At 37.5% G+C, this 21,346-nt stretch overlaps 1 protein-coding gene across 4 annotated transcripts in view; it reads right to left on the bottom strand.

Moving 5' to 3' along the window:
* The window catches only part of LOC117293350 (RNA helicase aquarius-like), a 46,786-nt gene that overhangs the window by 25,213 nt on the left and 227 nt on the right, over positions 1 to 21,346 (bottom strand). For 2 of the 4 annotated variants that reach the window (XM_033775651.1, XM_033775657.1), the window contains exons 2-20: positions 19,124 to 19,310; positions 18,208 to 18,248; positions 17,868 to 17,949; positions 16,997 to 17,071; positions 15,989 to 16,129; positions 15,319 to 15,387; positions 14,686 to 14,786; positions 14,468 to 14,544; positions 13,724 to 13,788; positions 12,616 to 12,729; positions 9,659 to 9,772; positions 8,761 to 8,864; positions 7,314 to 7,416; positions 5,909 to 6,029; positions 5,339 to 5,431; positions 3,088 to 3,188; positions 2,360 to 2,486; positions 1,129 to 1,299; positions 313 to 479 (exon numbers count right to left, since the gene is read on the bottom strand). In XM_033775651.1, the coding sequence (XP_033631542.1) occupies positions 313 to 479; positions 1,129 to 1,299; positions 2,360 to 2,486; positions 3,088 to 3,188; positions 5,339 to 5,431; positions 5,909 to 6,029; positions 7,314 to 7,416; positions 8,761 to 8,864; positions 9,659 to 9,772; positions 12,616 to 12,729; positions 13,724 to 13,788; positions 14,468 to 14,544; positions 14,686 to 14,786; positions 15,319 to 15,387; positions 15,989 to 16,129; positions 16,997 to 17,071; positions 17,868 to 17,949; positions 18,208 to 18,248; positions 19,124 to 19,261 (2,004 nt within the window). In that variant the 5' untranslated portion in view covers positions 19,262 to 19,310. Of the gene's footprint in view, positions 1 to 312; positions 480 to 1,128; positions 1,300 to 2,359; positions 2,487 to 3,087; positions 3,189 to 5,338; positions 5,432 to 5,908; positions 6,030 to 7,313; positions 7,417 to 8,760; positions 8,865 to 9,658; positions 9,773 to 12,615; positions 12,730 to 13,723; positions 13,789 to 14,467; positions 14,545 to 14,685; positions 14,787 to 15,318; positions 15,388 to 15,988; positions 16,130 to 16,996; positions 17,072 to 17,867; positions 17,950 to 18,207; positions 18,249 to 19,123; positions 19,311 to 20,020; positions 20,186 to 21,093; positions 21,171 to 21,346 lie in introns of those variants that run through there. The other 2 variants (XM_033775643.1, XM_033775666.1) reach the window with 2 other exon arrangements.

The raw sequence follows: 21,346 nt of genomic DNA, 5'->3' as shown, positions 1-21,346 counted from the left end.
TATTATGAGCTCAAATTTTCACAGGTTTGTTATTTTATGCATATATTGAGATACACCAAGTGCGAAGACTAGTCTTTGACAATAAACAATAGTGTCCAGTGTCTTAAAGCAGCATCCTCCTGGTAAATTCATTGTTCTTGGTAATGTACGCATGCTCAGAACTTTGCTCAGAACTATGTAAACAATGTAAATTTACCTGGTAAGTAAGTCTATTGCCACCTACTGTTCCAAATTTCAAATTGCCCATGCGCAGTATCAGGTCTGTCAATCAATACATCTTAGGGACCCTTCCCAGATTTGTAAGTAACTCACCTTAAAGTTATTTTCCTTGGGCTTCCTGCGCATGATGATGTTGAAGGACTCGTACACATCCTCTCCACCTGCAGCAGTACCAGCCATATCCTGCTGGTACTGATTGGAATCTAACCACACTCGATAGGTACGCTGGGCACCAGGCAACTCAGGTTTCGGGTCAGGCCCTGATAATGTTTGCAAAAAAGTAAAGGAAAAGTTTTTGTGTTTACAATCACATTTTGAAGAATCTGTTTCTGGTAAAACTCCACCTTTTTTTGTCAAACTTCTCATGCACTTTGAATCAGAAATCAAATTTTTATTGTCAAAGTTTAATGGGGACGGATCATTTGCTGCATCGTCAGTCACAGTTTGGAACAATTCATCTCATAATGGTCGTGTCATGTTTCCCTCAGTTGTTCTAAAAAGGCTATAAAGCCTCTCTATTTCCCTTGTTGCTATAATGTTTAACCAGTTTAATTCCTTATTTTAATTACCAGAGCTGGGGTTTAGATCCTTTTAAATATGTTTTTACAAATATTTGTAACTAGAAATTTATTCTAAATTGTTTTATGGAGTGCTTCTTGTTGTAGCGAGCTTAAGCTGTAGTGCTTTTTTCTTATTCATTGTTTTTTCCTTCCTTGTTAAGTGCTTTGGGTTTCATGCTTAGATGTAAGACACTATGAAAGTTCTAATTATAACCATTATTCATTGAAACCGATGTGACAGGCAGGGAAAAAAACACTGAGCCAACCTGAATGCTCAAATTTTAGTTTGAATGGCTTAGCAGTTTTTACTAAATCTGTATGTTAGTACTGGGGGAAGGGGGTTACTCACCATCTTCAATGACTCTTCCCTCTTCATTCAGCATCCCTTCTACCTCACAACCTCTCACATGGAGCAGGCCTACTGACTCAATGAAATGCTCCTCCTTCAGGTTGAACCTTGACCCTATCTTCTTCATGGGTCGCACACTGATTAGGAATGCTACGTCATGCTTACGCAGAGCTGATAATCAAGATTTAAAAGTCAGTGACTTATTTACTTCAGTTTTCCAGTATAAAGAATCAATTGTTGTTATTTTGTTTGTATAATGTTTAATGATTTGTTGATATATTGCTCATTACTATTGTAAACGTTGTGATCGTTATACTATAAATAGCAAACCTAAGGGCATAATAATAATAGTAATAATAATTTCATTGATTAAAATTCAACATTTCAAATATTCGACATTGATGCACTTTTTGAACACTCAATATTATTAGTCATATTTCTAGTGAACTCAATATTACTAGTGATATTTCTAAATGAGAAAATAGAATTTAGCTGTTGCAAACTGCTTACCAACCTAAAGGTGAATGGTATAAATGCAAAAAAAAAAGTTGATGTCTTGACGCTTTGCAAACTGCTTACCAGCCTAAAGAACCTATGGTATAAATGCAAAAAATAGTTAAAGGAACACATTGCCTTGGATAGGACGAGTTGGTCCATAAAAAGTGTTTGTAACCGTTTGTTATAAAATGCATATGGGTAGAAAGATGATGTAAAAGTAGAACACAATGATCCACACAACCATGCCTCGAAAATGCACGGTTTTCCTTTTACCTCGTCGACTAACACGGTCGGCCATTTATGGGAGTCAAATTTCTGACTCCCATAAATGGCCGACCGTGTTATTTCGCAGAGTAAAAGGAAAACCACGTAATTTCGAGGCAAATTTGTGCGTATCATTGTATTCTACTTTTAAAAGATCTTTCTATCCATATGCATTTTATAACAAACGGTTACAAACGCTTTTTATGGACCAACTCGTCCAATCCAAGGCAACGTGTTCCTTTAATGGGCCAGACGTTTCGACCCTAGCAGAGTTCCCAACTTGTTAGCCTTTGAGAAAGACTCTACTAGGGTTGAAACATCAGGCCGTTAATTACTTTTACAATCACATTTCTAGTAATGCAGTTGTAGATATTGTGCAACTAGCATGATAGTTTGATGGCTGAAAACATCCAGTAATTATTTCAAATAACAGTAACTATTTCAAATAACAGAGTGATGATGTTTTTACCTTCCCACTCATTCTTGATCTGTCGTCGAAGGTTTAGCGTGATGGTCACATCAGCTCTGACGCTAGCCGGATGATTCTCCCCTATGTTAGGCTTAGCTACCTCAACCACTGAGAAAGCCGTGATGGGCTGTAAAGGGGGAAAAGGTAATTAACCAGTCAAAGATCTCCAACACATAAAAGAGATCACTGGAAGAAGCATTTGGCGTGTCATGGCCGAGCGGTTTAAGAGCACCAGACTCAAGCTCTGGTGTTTCTGATCAGCAGAGTGTGGGTTTGAGTTCCAAGTGTGGCACTTGTGCCTTTGTGCAAGAAACTGCTTTGGCCTTTGGATGGGACATTAAGCCGTAGGTCCAGTGTACTAGGAATAATTAGTGCATGTAAAAGAACCCAGAACACTAATCATTGAAGAAAAGAGGTTAACCCCAGTGTTTCTAGTTCACATGCATGTAGTAAGCCGTCGATTTCAAAAAACTCTTCCTAACTTAAGACTAATCTTAGGACTTAAGACGAGTCCCAACCCTGCACTGTAGCATGCAGACCTTAAGATTAATCCTAAGTTAGGAAGAGTTACTCGTCCTAACTCGAGATAAGACGAGTCCTAACTCTTTGTGAAATCGACGGCAGGTTTCCTAGGCTTGCGAGTTACAGTGATTAGGTTCACTTATGAGGCATCCTTAACTTCTGTATGAAAACTATATAAAATAATAATAATCACTCAGTAATCCTACCTGAGCCATACGAGCCCAGCCACCAAAAAATGTTTCTCCATTCTCTGCAACCCAGGGCTTCATTCGTAGAATAGCATCCTCAAGGTCCTGACGAATCTCATCTGCAAGAAAAAGGATTTCCGTTACAGACTCGTATTCATTGGAGTCTTATTTTCATTGGAGGCTTTTTGAGGTTTCATTCTATTCTATTATTTCCAATGAAAGCTTAGTTTCATTAGAGGTTCATTTCTTTTTGAGGCTAATTTCATTGGAGGCTTATTTTTTTAGGTTTGTTCTCATTTTAGGCTTGTTTACATTTGAGGCTCAATTTCATTTGAGGCTCAATTTCACTGGAGGTTTATTTTCATTTGAGACTTTTTTCATTTGAGGCTCATTTTCATTGGAGGCTTATTTCCATTGGAGGCTTATTTCCATTGGAGGCTTATTTCCATTGGACGCTTATTTCCATTGGAGGCTTATTTCCATTGGACGCTTATTTCCATTGGACGTTTATTTCCATTGGAGGCTCATTTCCATTGGACGTCTATTTCCATTGGAGGCTTATTTCCATTGGACGTTTATTTCCATTGGAGGCTTATTTCCATTGGACGCTTATTTCCATTGGACGCTTATTTCCATTGGAGGCTTATTTCCATTGATCGCTTCTTATTTCCATTGGACGCTTATTTCCATTGGACGCTTATTTCTATTGGACGCTTATTTCCATTGGACGCTTATTTCCATTGGACGCTTATTTCCATTGGACGCTTATTTTCATTGTACGGTTATTTTCATTGGAGGCCAATTTCCATTGTACAGTTATTTCCATTGGACGCTTATTTCCATTGGAGGCTTATTTCCATTGGACGCTTATTTCCATTGGACGTTTATTTCCATTGGACGCTTATTTCCATTGGAGGCTTATTTCCATTGGACGCTTATTTCCATTGGACGTTTATTTCCATTGGACGCCTATTTCCATTGGACGCCTATTTCCATTGGACGCCTATTTCCATTGGACGCTTATATCCATTGGACGTTTATTTCCATTGGACACTTATTTCCATTGGAGGCTTATTTCCATTGGACGCTTATTTCCATTGGAGGCTTATTTCCATTGGACGCTTATTTCCATTGGACGTTTATTTCCATTGGAGGCTCATTTCCATTGGACGTCTATTTCCATTGGAGGCTTATTTCCTTTGGACGTTTATTTCCATTGGAGGCTTATTTCCATTGGACGCTTATTTCCATTGGACGCTTATTTCCATTGGAGGCTTATTTCCATTGATCGCTTCTTATTTCCATTGGACGCTTATTTCCATTGGACGCTTATTTCCATTGGACGCTTATTTCCATTGGACGCTTATTTCCATTGGACGCTTATTTCCATTGGACGCTTATTTCCATTGGACGCTTATTTTCATTGTACGGTTATTTTCATTGGAGGCCAATTTCCATTGTACAGTTATTTCCATTGGACGCTTATTTCCATTGGAGGCTTATTTCCATTGGACGCTTATTTCCATTGGACGTTTATTTCCATTGGACGCTTATTTCCATTGGAGGCTTATTTCCATTGGACGCTTATTTCCATTGGACGTTTATTTCCATTGGACGCCTATTTCCATTGGACGCCTATTTCCATTGGACGCCTATTTCCATTGGACGCTTATATCCATTGGACGTTTATTTCCATTGGACACTTATTTCCATTGGAGGCTTATTTCCATTGGAGGCTTATTTCCATTGGACGCTTATTTCCATTGGAGGCTTATTTCCATTGGACGCTTATTTCCATTGGAGGCTTATTTCCATTGGACACTTATTTCCATTGGAGGCTTATTTCCATTGGACGCTTATTTCCATTGGACGCTTATTTCCATTGGACGCTTATTTCCATTGGACGCTTATTTCCATTGGACGCTTATTTCCATTGGACGCTTATTTCCATTGGACGCTTATTTCCATTGGACGCTTATTTCCATTGGACGCTTATTTCCATTGGAGGCTTATTTCCATTGGACGCTTATTTCCATTGGACGCTTATTTCCATTGGAGGCTTATTTCCATTGGACGCTTATTTCCATTGGACGCTTATTTCCATTGGACGCTTATTTCCATTGGACGCTTATTTCCATTGGACGCTTATTTCCATTGGACGCTTATTTCCATTGGACGCTTATTTCCATTGGAGGCTTATTTCCATTGGACGCTTATTTCCATTGGACGCTTATTTCCATTGGACGCTTATTTCCATTGGGGTACTTACACATTGACTCCAGTCTGAAGAGATTGAAGTTCCTCAGTAGGTAATCATGAAGAGTTAACATCTGGAGGTTGAGTTTGGGTAGAGCCAGACAACCTAAAACCACCAACAAAACAACAAGGGCATGTTACAGTGGATACCATTGTGCTTAAGTGCGACATTTCAAACTGAATATCCTTTTGAAACAAAATCAAAGAGGAGAAAATACAAGCAAACAAAGGCAATGATGATAGCCACAAGTGTTCTCCATCAGCAAAGAAGAGATATTTTTCTTTGTTTGTAGATTTGTTATAAAAGTCATACTTTTTGAGACATTTCCAAAGATTGAGTTGTTGCTTGGATTGTTATCCCCTGGGCTACGCAAACACAAAATAGTTATGCTTACCAGGATAAGTTTACCAGCCAAAATACTGTGTCATGTGTACCATCTGTAAATGGTATCCCGCTTGTTTTTGCAAAGTGGATATGTAAGCAATATTATGTTAGCAATATACTAGGTGGCTAGTCAGGGAAAAACCTTTCAAGGCCTGAAGTTAATTAATCCTAACCCAAACCATACCCAAAACGACTTACCTTCGCCAGAGAAATACTCGGTCGGAACTATATTCTCATCCCAAAGTAATTTATCCGTAGGATACAGGGGTGTCTCATTGAGAACCTGAATCTGTGATTGTCGACGCTCGTGCATTGAGACCTGAAATAAACCAAGAAGTCATGAAACTACGAAAGCTGGGTTCTTCATCTACTGTGCAAAGAGTGTGCATAAAAGCAGCTAATCATTCGAGTCTCTAGATGATTGAAACATGCATATAAGGGGTTTATTCATAAATACCTAAGACAGATAATCCATTCTGATTGGTCGAGAGGGCATCACGAGGGGCTTGTTTGAACGGATGATATAACACCAGTAAAAAGTGTTATAACATGGGTGTGACACGCGCGCTTGAACCTGTGCTTATAAGACATTTTCTTCATATCTATTGGTCGAGAGCAACGGCTGAAACAGTTGTGCAACATCACGCGATACGCACGACGCACACAGCATCTCCTTATAAGGAGTTGTTTACCCGAGGGCCTTACCGTTTCATAGCTGAAGGGGTGTTGTGTTGAAAGATATCATAACTTTTGCATTTATTTAACCTTTTGACCAAAAAGTGTTGATGTGTTTTGACCGAAAAGGTATTTATGAATGGAAATCAAAGTGTGTTGAATCGGTTTTCAACTAGTGGTTTAAACCCGCCAAGGCCTGGTTCTTCCTCGACTTCGGTAACATTATCAAGAACCAGGCCTCGTTGGGATTAAACCACTAGTTGAAAACCTCTTCACCACACATTGACTCCCTTAATCCAACTAGCTTCTACTGTATAAAGGTTGGGCTTAAAGGCAGGGTATACTGTTGGTTATTCTGCCACACAAGTCAATGGCCATAAAAGCTTACTTGGTAACGAGCACTGGAGAACTGTTGATAGTAAAAAACACTGTTAGAATCGACTACAGGCATAAAGCCTTTCTTAGGCAACTAAAACCACAAACATCTATAAAACAAGAGTGCTTTTCTTTCATTGTTTCCATGCAACTTCAATGACCAATTGAACCAAAATTTTCACAGTATGGTTATTTTATGCTTATGGTGGGATACACCAAGTGAGGATACTGGTCTTACACCTATCAAAAGTATACCCTGCCTGTTGAGTACCAAAAGGTACACGATACCCGCATGCCCAGTGGTACACGCATGCCCAGTGATTTATCATTTAGCAAACTTGATGCATAGCTGAATATAGTGCATTATAGAACAGGGTATGTGAAATTATATCACACTTTTGTGCTATTGATCAACTAATCAGAATCGAGGATTCAAATTTGCTTGAAGATAATACACGATACAGAATAAATAGAGCCCGCAGATTGTCGATGGACACATGTTTTTTTCCCGCCAAATTCGAAACATCTCTTTAAGAACATCCATCTGCCTTACCATGAGTTCCAGTAAGAACTCCTTGTCACTGGTAGTTTCTGTTTCCTCTGGTAACGGAGCCATCAGGTTCAGATGGGCGGCAAACTGATGAAGCTGACTGGCACTGATTAAGACCACAAATAATATAATATCAAAGTCTTATATAGCGCACGTATCTACCAAACAAGGGGCCTTTCTCAAATCACGGCTTGGGCTCCGGCTCAGGCTTAGGCTCCGCGTGCTGTGTACGCAGCTTGCATTTAACCTGCATTTTGGAGCAGCGCGTATTGCATGGATATCAGCACGCGGAGCCTGAGCCGGAGCCCAAACCGTGGTTTGAGAAAGGCCCAAGGTACTCAAGGTGCTGAGCATATACAAACTCTCAGAAAGATAGGTTATTGCAGTGATGAATTCTGAGACCCAATTATTTAGCACCTTAAATAGGTTTACAAGGTGCTGCGGCGCATACAGCAGCCACAGCCATGAACACCGGGGCGAACCCCTTTTTCGATAAGTGCACTGGGTTCTTTTACATGCGTTACACAACACATGGGACCAATGGCTTTACGTCCCATCCGAAGGACGAAGCAATGGTTAGGTGGCTTGACTAAGGACACAAGTGTCACGGCAGGGGATTCAAACCCACACTCTGCTGATCAGAAACACCAGAGTTTGAATTTGGTGCTCTTAAACCACTCGGCCACGACACTTCCAAAACAATTTATTTACATTAATTAAGAAGGAATAATAACCAAAAAAGTAATAACATTGTGATATTGTTGCGAGTATGACCATCAGAGCCCTTAAAGAAAGAGTTGGGAAATTTATAATAACAGACCCTGCTCACCAAATATGTAACTTGTACAACTCCTGTGCGCACTACTAACACTACTTGGGGCAGAATGAGGGAACATCCTGCTTTTTTGTATGGGGCTAATGGTGGTATAATTCATAAACATTCGTGCAATTGCCCAACTGGTGCCAACTCTACGACATTTGCAAACCTACAGTGTTTGTACACTTGTGTATTAATAGCATATTGCATGGGAAGGGTCTATCAAGTACATTTTGGTTTGAGGCAATACATTGGTTTTACCAAAGGTCCACACTTCGTGTATCACAACTTATATATAAAATAACAAACCTGTAAAAATTTAGGCTCAATCGGTCATCGGAGTCGGGAGAAAATAACGGGAAAACCCACCCTTGTTTTCGCACGTTTTGCCGTGTCATGACATGTGTTTAAAATAAATCCGTAATTCTCGATATCGAGAATTGTTAATTGTTTTAATGTTTTCTCAAAAAGTAAAGCATTTTATGGAATAATTAAAGATAAGTCTTTCACCATTACCTTCTGTAAACCCTGTAAGTTATTTGTAAATCTGTGAATTATTTTTTTTTTCTGTTCGGAAAGTGTCAAATGGCTTTAAACGTACAAAACAGATAAAGCGAGAAAAGGTTGACTTACGTGAGTTTCTCAAAATGGTTTGTTAGTGCCTTCCTGGTGTCCACACTGGCGACGTTTGACAAAGAGAACCTTCTAAGATCCTCAAACAACTTGTAGGCTGCCCTCTATGGAAACAAATATAAATTAGACATAAGAGAGATGTAAATTTTCTGGGAACAACTGAGTGGACACTCCTATTGACCACCTTGCACTAATGTCACATATGGCTACTGTCTGCCATACTAACTATTTTGGGAGAATTTTGGTGCAACCAAAAAAATCAATCAAAACGGAAGTAAAGTTTTTGCAATTTTGCGTTTTGGAATGATCTTATCCCCTAATTTCTGCCCATAATAACACTTTTTCATCAAATATAAATTAGACATAAGAGAGATGTAAATTTTCTGGGAACAACTGAGTGGACACTCCTATTGACCACCTTGCACTAATGTCACATATGGCTACTGTCTGCCATACTAACTATTTTGGGAGAATTTTGGTGCAACCAAAAAAATCAATCAAAACGGAAGTAAAGTTTTTGCAATTTTGCGTTTTGGAATGATCTTATCCCCTAATTTCTGCCCATAATAACACTTTTTCATCAACAACCATTTTCAGTCGACGATACACATTCTGAAAAGACTGCGGCGAGAGCGATGTAGTTATGAGTACGAGGTTATGCTTTTGTGATGTACACTCATGTTCCCCGCAGCCAAGTAAATACATCTTTGTATGACATTACGTGAGTGGTTCATGACCAATAAAAAGTACTGTGCCGTTTTTGAGCTTCTCGCGAAACTCTGCATTTTTGCCAAGCGTGACACTGATCAAAATGTGGTTTTCTTTTTACATTGCTAAGTTCATTCAGGTAGATATTTAAGGCTCAGGATTAAGCTTGGTGGATAGTCCTTTGTCCTACCTGTAATGAACTCATTCTGTCATAATGCAGGTCTGTCATCTCATGATCAGTCAACGCAGTGCCGGTTGAGTCGCTTATTTCAAAGCCGGTGTAGAAGGTTAACATATCTAAAAGCTTCACACCAAATAAAGAGAATAAAAATGAGTTTGAATCAAAGGCTACAACTTAGTGTTGATTTCAATATCAGTAGGATTTGACACTTTATATTGTACAAATTCAATCTAGTAAGGTTTGCAGTAACATGTACATGAGTAGGATTTGACACTTTTTATTGTGGAAATTCAATCTAGTAAGGTTTGCAGTAACATGTGCATGAGTAGGATTTGACACTTTTTATTGTGGAAATTCAATCTAGTAAGGTTTGCAGTAACATGTACACGAGTAGGATTTGAAACTTTGCATGGTGGAGATACAATCTAGTAAGGTTTGCAGTAACACCATGTACATGTGTAGGATTTGAAACTTTGCATGATGGAGATTCAATCTAGTAAGGTTTGCAGTAACAAGTACATGAGTAGGATTTGAAACTTTGCATGGTGGAGATACGATCTAGTAAGGTTTGCAGTAACACCATGTACATGAGTAGGATTTGAAACTTTGCATGGTGGAGATACAATCTAGTAAGGTTTGCAGTAACACCATGTACATGTGTAGGATTTGAAACTTTGCATGGTGGAGTTACAATCTAGTAAGGTTTGCAGTAACACCATGTACATGAGTAGGATTTGAAACTTTGCATGATGGAGATACAATCTAGTAAGGTTTGAAGTAACACCATGTACATGAGTAGGATTTGAAACTTTGCATGGTGGAGATACAATCTAGTAAGGTTTGCAGTAACACCATGTACATGTGTAGGATTTGAAACTTTGCATGATGGAGATTCAATCTAGTAAGGTTTGCAGTAACAAGTACATGAGTAGGATTTGAAACTTTGCATGGTGGAGATACGATCTAGTAAGGTTTGCAGTAACACCATGTACATGAGTAGGATTTGAAACTTTGCATGGTGGAGATACAATCTAGTAAGGTTTGCAGTAACACCATGTACATGTGTAGGATTTGAAACTTTGCATGGTGGAGATACAATCTAGTAAGGTTTGCAGTAACACCATGTACATGAGTAGGATTTGAAACTTTGCATGGTGGAGATACAATCTAGTAAGGTTTGCAGTAACACCATGTACATGTGTAGGATTTGAAACTTTGCATGATGGAGATTCAATCTAGTAAGGTTTGCAGTAACAAGTACATGAGTAGGATTTGAAACTTTGCATGGTGGAGATACGATCTAGTAAGGTTTGCAGTAACACCATGTACACGAGTAGGATTTGAAACTGTGCATGGTGGAGATACAATCTAGTAAGGTTTGCAGTAACACCGTGTACATGTGTAGGATTTTAAACTTTGCATGGTGGAGATACAATCTAGTAAGGTTTGCAGTAACACCATGTACATGAGTAGGATTTGAAACTTTGCATGGTGGAGATACAATCTAGTAAGGTTTGCAGTAACACCATGTACATGAGTAGGATTTGAAACTTTGCATGATGGAGATACAATCTAGTAAGGTTTGCAGTAACACCATGTACACAAGTAGGATTTGAAACTGTGCATGGTGGAGATACAATCTTGTAAGGTTTGCAGTAACACCATGTACATGAGTAGTCTTTGAAACTTTGCATGGTGGAGATACAATCTAGTAAGGTTTGCAGTAACACCATGTACATGTGTATGATTTGAAACTTTGCATGGTGGAGATACAATCGAGTAAGGTTTGCAGTTACACCATGTACATGAGTACGATTTGAAACTTTGCATGGTGGAGATACAATCTAGTAAGGTTTGCAGTAACACCATGTACATGAGTAGGATTTGAAACTTTGCATGGTGGAGATACAATCTAGTAAGGTTTGCAGTAACACCATGTACATGTGTATGATTTGAAACTTTGCATGGTGGAGATACAATCGAGTAAGGTTTGCAGTTACACCATGTACATGAGTACGATTTGAAACTTTGCATGGTGGAGATACAATCTAGTAAGGTTTGCAGTAACACCATGTACATGAGTAGGATTTGAAACTTTGCATGATGGAGATACGATCTAGTAAGGTTTGCAGTAACACCATGTACATGAGTAGGATTTGAAACTTTGCATGGTGGAGATACAATTTAGTAAGGTTTGCAGTAACACCATGTACATGAGTAGGATTTGAAACTGTGCATGGTGGAGATACAATCTAGTAAGGTTTGCAGTAACACCATGTACATGTGTATGATTTGAAACTTTGCATGGTGGAGATACAATCGAGTAAGGTTTGCAGTTACACCATGTACATGAGTACGATTTGAAACTTTGCATGGTGGAGATACAATCTAGTAAGGTTTGCAGTAACACCATGTACATGAGTAGGATTTGAAACTTTGCATGATGGAGATACAATCTAGTAAGGTTTGCAGAAACATGTACATGAGTAGGATTTGAAACTTTGCATGGTGGAGATACAATCTAGTAGTTTGCAGTAACTCCATGTACATGAGTAGGATTTGAAACTTTGCATGATGGAGATACAATCTAGTAAGGTTTGCAGAAACATGTACATGAGTAGGATTTGAAACTTTGCATGATGGAGATACAATCTAGTAAGGTTTGCAGAAACATGTACATGAGTAGGATTTGAAACTTTGCATGGTGGAGATACAATCTAGTAGTTTGCAGTAACTCCAAACGCGACATCTTTTTTATACCACCACATTTTGTCAGAATCACAACTAAAAAAAGATGCATATTGTGTCACTGGAATTTAGACACCCTATTTCCACCTTCATATAATGAGACACAAACATGTGACAATGAACATATTTAGTTGCAGTTTCAATCTACGCCATTACAAAACCGAAACATAAAAAAGATATTCAAAAACTTCTGAACTACGTTTGCATTTATACTTTACCTGGGTAAAGAGTTTGCCTTCATGCCTTTTGTTTAGGTGTGAAAGGCGACAGCGTACTACAACATGGCTGTCATCTAAGACAACATTCAGGAAGCGTCTGGTAGGAAGCTGAGCCTGTGTTACAGAAATTAATGTAAAATATGTTAAGAGAAGACATAGTTCTTTAACACAATACACTGGACCAACAGCTTTCCGCCCCATCTGAAGGCAAAGCTGACTGGATCAAATTGACATTAATACTCATTTCAACAACTTAAAATGTTTTTTTCTTCTTCTTTTTTTGCGATCTAAGTAGATCAAACTTGGAGCATATACAATATAAATGAGGGGTTTCGCACTCGTCAAGCTTGCTTCTTGCAGATCCCCTCCACATCTACTCGTTTAGGTATTAACAAAGAATGTACCTCTGCTTCTCATTTGTTTGCATCGATGTGGAAAAACAAAAATTGCTGCAAAAATGGCTGAGTATCTTGCTTAAAAACACAATCTACACTCTGGTGATCAGAACATCAGGGCCACATTTCATGGAGCTGCTTCAGCAGAAAGCATTGCTTAACATTTTTCTAGTAAGCAAAGAGTAGCAGGATACCAGTCACATTTTGTTCATGTGTGATAGTGATTTGGCTGGAAACTTTATTCTGTTAAGCATAATTTTGTTGTGCTTAGCTACGCTGTGTGCTTAAAAGCTCTATGAAATTAGGCCCAGAACTTGAGTCCGGTGCGCTAGAATAGACTGCGTGACCCTCACTTGCCACTTACTAGGTGTTTATGGTCCTCAAAAAAGCAAAACAAAAACATATTCCTTAACGTGTGTTTCTTTATAAGCACAGCAACACTTTCAAAAAAGATTTTCTTTGTTTCTATGTTCAACAAAATTATTTAAGATTTGATTGATACAAACTAGTTACTGAAGATGACATAAATCTTTGTTTATATATTTGTAAACAAGTTCTGCTTTATAGTAAAACAAAATTATCTACTAACTTTCAAACCCAGTCTTTACATGACATTATAACCATTTCTTATTAAGAGTTTTATTCAATCAGAAATTCCATGTTCTTGGATATTTTGAAATATCAAAATTTAAAAACAAGAACTAAAACAGTACCTCCAAGTCTGTCATGAGCTCGACAAATCTCTCGCAGTAGTGTACTTTATTGGCTTTGATTTTCCCTGTTTAATAAGAAAATAATACACCACAAATTAATCTCAAGTGTGTTTAGTAATTGACAAATTCAGAAAATTGTTGAGCAATATTTCTGCCTTTAAAGCAGGTCTATATCGAAGCAGATTAATCACTTACATTTGGCAGAGCCTGACATTTGGACCTGGTCAGCAACAAATTCAGTGCTGTTTAGATCCTCCTCATTTATGTTACACATTCAAGCAAGGCAATGTCTGCCATACTTAAGTTCTATCACACCCATTTAGTAGTTTTTTTTGTTTTGCTTTCGCAAACACACAAGGCCTGAATGCCACTTTAAGGTGTTGGCTACAATTATTTGTTCACCTACTCCTAGGGCTGAAACAGGGTTACCCCTTTTACAGTCCAAACGGATGTAGGCATGGGTATTATCAGTCCGAAGCCTGGCCGGTAGAGCAGAAGGCGCTACCTCCAAAACTTTACGTAGCAAGAGTCACGACCGGGATTCGAACCCACACTATGCTGATCAAACACCAGAGCTTGAATCCGGTGCTCTTAACCACTCGGCCATGACATGCCACATGTTTATGCAATAATAGTAACAGGTGTGTGTTACATGAGCCTGTAACTAAAACATGGTGAACAGTAAAATTCCTTTTTAGACACAATTATTGATATTTTACACCATAATATAATAATAAACATTACCTGTTTCCGGAATTGAGTCCAGTATCTTGTAGAAGCATTGAATCAATCTTGACAGAAACTGTCTCTCAAATTCATTCCTAAATGACAATCAAGAAGAATAAAAATGCTTTGGTTATTCCTATCACCTTTTGCATTGTACATTTTGTGTTTATTGTTAATACACAAATAATGCTATTTAAAATTCAAACAAAGCAAGCAGAATACTTTTCAAGACTTACTTTGCTTTTGTCTTATCGTCTGCTTTGGCGTCAACTTTCTTAACGATATTCCAGAATTTCTTGTACTTTGGATACAGCTGCAGCTCTTTCTCAAGACGACCCTGTGGAAGTTCAATCAATCAATTACAGTCAATCAATCAATCACAGTCAATCAGTCAATCAATCAATCAATCAATCAAACAATCATCAGGTGTTTGTAGAACACCATTATTCTAGCTTCCTACTTCAAGGTGCTTAGCGAGGTAGTGAGAAATTAAGAACAAAGGAGTTTACAAAGTTTCTTGAATAGTCTTTCTGATAGTACGTAAAGACATTGGTCCCCTGTGTTGTGAAATGCTGTTACATATATCTCTAAGCGAAGGAGGTTGCCTCAGTGTTACAGGCAGTGGCTGCTGTATGCACGTGCCCCCAGCACCTTGTAAACTCTTTTTTTAGGTACTACAAATATTTCCCCTTTATGCCCAACTAGTATTTATAGGAATATTTAGAGGAAATCTGTTTGCCACATAGGATATAATTAAATTCATCGAGTGAAAGCCAGCCATCAGGGGCTTTGCTGACTAATTAGTATGACTATCTAGTTGTTACAGTCATCAAGCGAGGATTGAAACAGAGATCACATTGAATACTTACTGGTAGCAGATTGACCCACATCGGCAACGAGACTAAACGTTGGACCTGCTCTCGTATCACATCAACCTCCTACAAAGATTAATGAATTAAAAGGTCAACACATCAAGATTTCAAGCAAAAAAGCTTTTCCAAATTTGAAAATTGTTATCCTAAGATCCTGGTTTTCAGACAGGAGCAACACTTCATTTCTAAAAACCAATAATCCTAATTGCTTTGCAGGTTTAACTTCAGATCGCAGAAGCTGGGGAAAAAATTATTTTGATTTATAAAAAAAAAAAAGGTGTAATAACAGTGGGCAATTTTATGAAACCTTTGCAAAATATATATACTTGTCAAGTCCTAGTTTAAAAACATGAGGCACTGAAGTCAAGTGGACAAAGTTACAACATGGCTTGAATATGTTTGTGCTGAAACTCAGTCTAAGGCCTAAACTCTTGCTATGTCATAAGGATGCTCTAAACATGATACTTACCAGACTATTCAAGCAGTGTATGAGGGGCTGATATTGACCCAAAATGATAAGGTATGTCGTCCAATATTAGAATGAACAGGGCAAACATGGCCCGAAACCACATATTTGGTTCCTTACAATTTACCTGTTTATGCTTAAGTTCAGTCTGAAGCCTATAGTCGTGCTATGTCATAAAAGTGCTCAAAACATGATGCTTACCAGACTATTGAAGCAGTGTATGAGGAAACCCATGAGGATGGTCTGCTCTTTGATGTTCACTTTGGCTTCATCATCTTCAAGACAAAACTCCATCACTTGACGAAAGAACCCTGGAAAGTGTTCCGGCTTGGATTTACATGCCTGGTAGATATTCAAATTACAAAACAAGATGAGATAAAAATTCCACTCGTTTACTAAGACTAAGGTTTAATTTCAACCCAAAGATCTTTTCATCTAACTATCCCAAGTAGTTACAGAGTATCGTGACAAAAGATCTACAAGTTTTATACATCTCACCGCGCCCCCTGCATGACCCTGATGGTTGAATTGCAAGTAGTAATACTTTTCATTCTCGAACATACCAACAACAATCACTCCAAAGTGGATCTTTCAATCAGTTGTTGACACATGAGCAGTCACAGCCAGGCTGTTTACAACTTTAACTAACATCATCTAGCCGAAATAAAGTGCTGTATCTAGAAAACTCTTAAGCATTATCATTCACCCGTAATATTAAGTTGTCCTATTCTTTTATACATTTTCAGAAATGGGCACTCCCTAACACAAGCTGTGCTTACTTTGGTTGTTGCCCCCAATTTCCTGCATTTTGTGTATCACTTTGCAAACATTGTATTTGTATTGATTGAGGAACTGGAAATAAATGTTGTACTGAATATTGTCATAAGTGCTTTAAATAGACAGCAAATAGTCCCATACTTATTTAGTGTCGTAATTTTGCAATAACCCTGTTTCTCGTAAAAGACACAGCTTGGTGAAAACTCATTGGATCTTGGCAACTGCGGTTTTGTGTGTACATTTGTGTCACTTTCGAGCCGATACAAAGTTTGTGCACTTTCAAACTGGTGTGTCACGTAAATGCTATTTATCAAGATATGACCTTTATTGCAGAAACATTAGGATACATGGATGAACATCATCTCTTTCCAAAAAACTCAAATAATTGTTTACAATATTATCCGAACATTTCCCAAGAGTTTGGAGACATACCTCCCATGGTGGAACACCTTCTCTGAATTTCTCATTTATCAACACAACAATGGACAGCACATGAGTCTTGCTGGCCTGCAAAATATAAAAGATAAAGAAAACAAAACAATATGTTTACACATATCTCTAGCGATGAAATAGATTATTCTTTCTGAAACAAATTCAAAAGAAACCTGCAAATATGAGTGTTTGCTGTGTGCTGTGGAAACACAACAGTAAACCCCATTCACTTCTACAACATAGTCCTTCATCAAAACTAACCAAAGTCAGGACGTACAAAAAGGCCACAAAGTCAGTTTTCTACTTCCCAGATAGTTCTTAAAGGAACGTTACAGAATTGGTAAGAAACAAAAATTGTGAAGATCACAGATTTACACTTACACGTTCTAATGATGATGATAGTGGAAAACATCCCTTGAAATATTTCTGTCTGAAACGTCATATTTGATGAGAAATAAATAATCTAATTTCGTGTTTGGAGTTTATCGCTCAGTGAGCGTTTTATTCATTTTTGTTTTGGCATCGATGCAATGCAAAATTTGTAATCGGTTTTTCACTATTTTCTCGTGATCCAGAAGACCGATCGCTCTCGAACTTCTACAGGTTTGTCAGTTTATGTATCAGTGGATTACATAAAGTGCTTACACTGCCAGCAATTTATTTGCTAGCAAAACCAATTCTGTAATGTTCCTTTAATAAAGCAGGACAATTCTTTTCAGAACTAAGTAATCTCCTGAGTTCTGTTCTGCGGCAGTAGAATAAATAGCAAATAGCAAGACAAGTTCTCAAGAACAAAACCTATGCAATAAGCAAGATAATGTTGTTATACACAAGGTGCTACACCATGCAATGCCTAAAACGGTGGTTTTACCTTTTCTGGAATGTAATTTGGCCACAGGTAGTTCTCCAAGTACTGACTGAACTCCAAGAGCATGATCCTCCTGATGGCAAATCTATCAAGGAAACAAACAGAGAAATGGTGGTGGCTCACAGCAATATTTTGTGAAACACACCGAGTGCCTACTGGTGACTTTCCTTTGTTGACTTTCCTTTGTCAAGTCAAGGTTTTTTTTTTGGCAATTAGGCCTACATCTTCAAAAGGAAAACGATTACTCAAGACGCTCCAAAATGCTTCGAAAAAAAATAATACACAAATGGGCACGGACATATTTTTGTTTAACAACGATGTGAAGTGGTTTTAAAAAACTTACTTATTCTGGATCAGCTCCTTGTGGTAAACATCTTCAATTACCTTCAAAGAAATAAAATTAACAAATATATGAGTTTTAAGACAGAAGGTTTGTCACTGTTGTCAATGTCTTCGGTTTGTCCCCTCAAAAAAAAAAAAAAAAAACAGTGTTGTGGTCAAGACCTGCAAGTCCAAGACAGAGACTTAAAACCAAGGCAAGCTCTCCTGGCACCAAGCTTTCTGCAATCAAGACCAAGACGAGACCTAAGACCACCAAAGGAAGGTCTTGAGACCTACATCACTGATGAATACATTACATAAATTGCTTTTATCCCACACTCAGGTCAAGTTTCCTTTCTTGTTTTTCCTGTTCAACTAATTACTTATGTCTGAATTTATTAATAGGCACTTTTATTTGTTGGGTACTTGCTTTATTTACTGTTGTTTCTCTTAATTTGTGTTATTTTCGTTTGTTTAATTTGAACCTTTTCTTTTAAAGGCAGTGGACACTATTGGTAATAACTCAAAATACATATTAGCATAAAACCTTACTTGGTAACGAGTAATGGGGAGAGGTTGATAGTATAAAACATTGTGAGAAACGGCTCCCTATGAAGTGACGTAGTTTTCTAGAAAGAAGTAACTTTCGATTTCGAGACCTCAAGTTTAGAATTTGAGGTCTCGAAATCAAGCATCTGAAAGCACACAACTTTGTGTAACAAGGGTGTTTTCTCTTTCACTATTATCTTGCAACTTCGATGACCAATTGAGCTCAAATTTTCACAGGTTTTTTATTTTATACATATGTTGAGATACACCAAGTGAGAAGACTGGTCTTTGACAACTAGCAATAGTGTCCACTGCCTTTAAGTTGTCTTTTTGAATAAATAATCTTTAAAAAAATATTTTAAAATCTGAAAAAATATTTTTAGACTTACCTTTGGCTCAAAGCTCCTCCTGGGGAGATGACTGTGTGGTGCCCAGTATTCACTAGCCAGCTGAGTCAGTATATCAGCATTGATCTGCTCGATTGTTGGAGCTTGGCCCCTGGCTCTTCCCTTAGGAGTCACACTCATACTGTCTAACTGACTGAATGTGAAACAAACTGAAACCTGTATGAAAAACCTGTGAACAAAATCATACCACTAGTATTAATAAAAAATAATGGATTCTCATGCAGTGCTTTTTTAATTACACCCAGCAGAGCAAAATAAAACACAAAATGTATCAATCATTATTCAAATTGTACCATTTGCTACTCAATTGTAGTTGCGATAACAATCGCAACTAACTCAATTGAAGCATTCAGTGTGCATAGAAAATGTTTTTTTTAAATATGTTGATATGCATGCAATATTGCTGGACAAAATCGTTTCCTGGTGCCCACATAAAATCACTTATTATTTGTTTTTTTAACAAGATGTAGAGCTATGATTTGAATTATGAAACCCATTCATCTAGCAGCCTTGATTACAAGCTGCAGCCTGCTAGTTGCGATCTCCGGCTAGGCTGTCGGCAGGAGGACTACGTTATCGCAACTGGCAGCCTGCCAGCACACATAAGGAAATTCGTACCCGGTTATATTTTACTAACACTTTAGGATAACTCTTTAGTTCTGCCGTATCTAAATTACTCAATTCTTACATGGGGTGGTTCCATGTCACAATGCAATAAACTTCTAACATTGCAAAAGAGAGCTGTTCGCATAATTTCCAATGCTGGTTTTCACGAACACACAGCTCCATTATTTTTCAATCTTAAAATACTACAAATCATCGACCTTTATCATCTTAATTTGGGTAAAGTTATGTATAAATTTATGACTAACGCATTACCAAGCTGTTTTAGTTCATTTTTCACTTTAACTTCAAAGGTCCATTCATATAATACTCGAAGTACTGCAAAGACAAATTTGTTTGTTTCCCGCCAAAGAACATCATTATACCAAAAGAGTTTTGTTCAGCGTGGAGTTGGGTTCTGGAATGGTCCGAGTAACTCAATTAAAAAATCAATTACTCTACCTGTCTTTACAAGAAATTTGAAAAAGCAACTACTTGATGGATATTCATAGATTATGACTGTTTCTGCATTGCCTAGGTTATGTTATCTTTCAACACACCTTACATTAGCCGTTGTTGCGTTTGTCTGTCAAGTCTATTGTCTGTACAATATGTGCTGGTGCTGTTATTTTTGTGTTCGTCTGTCCATAGGTTAAGGAACAAAAGCCACGGCTTCACCTGAACCTAATTGTTGTCCTACCGCTTATTACATATAAAATTGTTATTAATCTATTATTTATATTGCGTATACATTGTAATAGCCTACTTTATCATAAACATGTTATTGTGTAACTGAATGTAATGTTAATCTATGTATTGTAAGATGAATGGACAACGATGAAATAAATGTTAAATATAATCAATATAATAATAATAAAGAAGCCACTGCCAGAAACTTCAAGACAAGCCCCTTGGCCCTTGGCCCACAGCTCCCAAGGATTTGTTATATATGTAAGAAGAAACTTCAAGACAAGCCCCTTGGCCCTTGGCCCACAGCTCCCAAGGATTTGTTATATATGTAAGAAGGGAAATCAAGTCCGAAATTCAACAAAAATTGTTTTTCACTATAATAAAAAGTTATTAACTTAATAAGTCACAAACAAATAGTGCTGAGTGCCGAGACATTTGTATCATTCAAATATACATTTTACTGCTTCAGGATTTTTCAAATAAACACACTTCTTCACCATGTACACTGCCTTTTGAAAAAAAGGAAATATTGTCAAAAAGTCCAAACAACATTGAACATGGCATAATAAACAAAAACATAAATTAATTAATAAACACTGATTGTCTTTCTTTTTAAAAACATTACATTAGAAAATGTTGGTAATGATTTTTTATCTTACATAAATACAGTATTACAAAGCATGCTGTATTCTGATTTCTGTACACAACCCAATAACTCAAAATGAGTGAGACGAGAACTTGTTTTATTGGCAAAATAAAGAAAGTAAAGTTTTTTGAGTCATTGTGTTGTGTACAGAAATCAGAATACAGCATGCTTTGTAATACTGTATTTATGTAAGATAAAAAATCATTACCAACATTTTCTAATGTAATGTTTTTAAAAAGAAAGACAAGTTTAGAAAACTGACTGAT

The sequence above is a fragment of the Asterias rubens genome, chromosome 1 (assembly GCF_902459465.1).
Source record: "Asterias rubens chromosome 1, eAstRub1.3, whole genome shotgun sequence".
Classification (NCBI taxonomy): domain Eukaryota; kingdom Metazoa; phylum Echinodermata; class Asteroidea; order Forcipulatida; family Asteriidae; genus Asterias; species Asterias rubens.
This window is presented reverse-complemented; position numbering and strand designations above follow the sequence as displayed.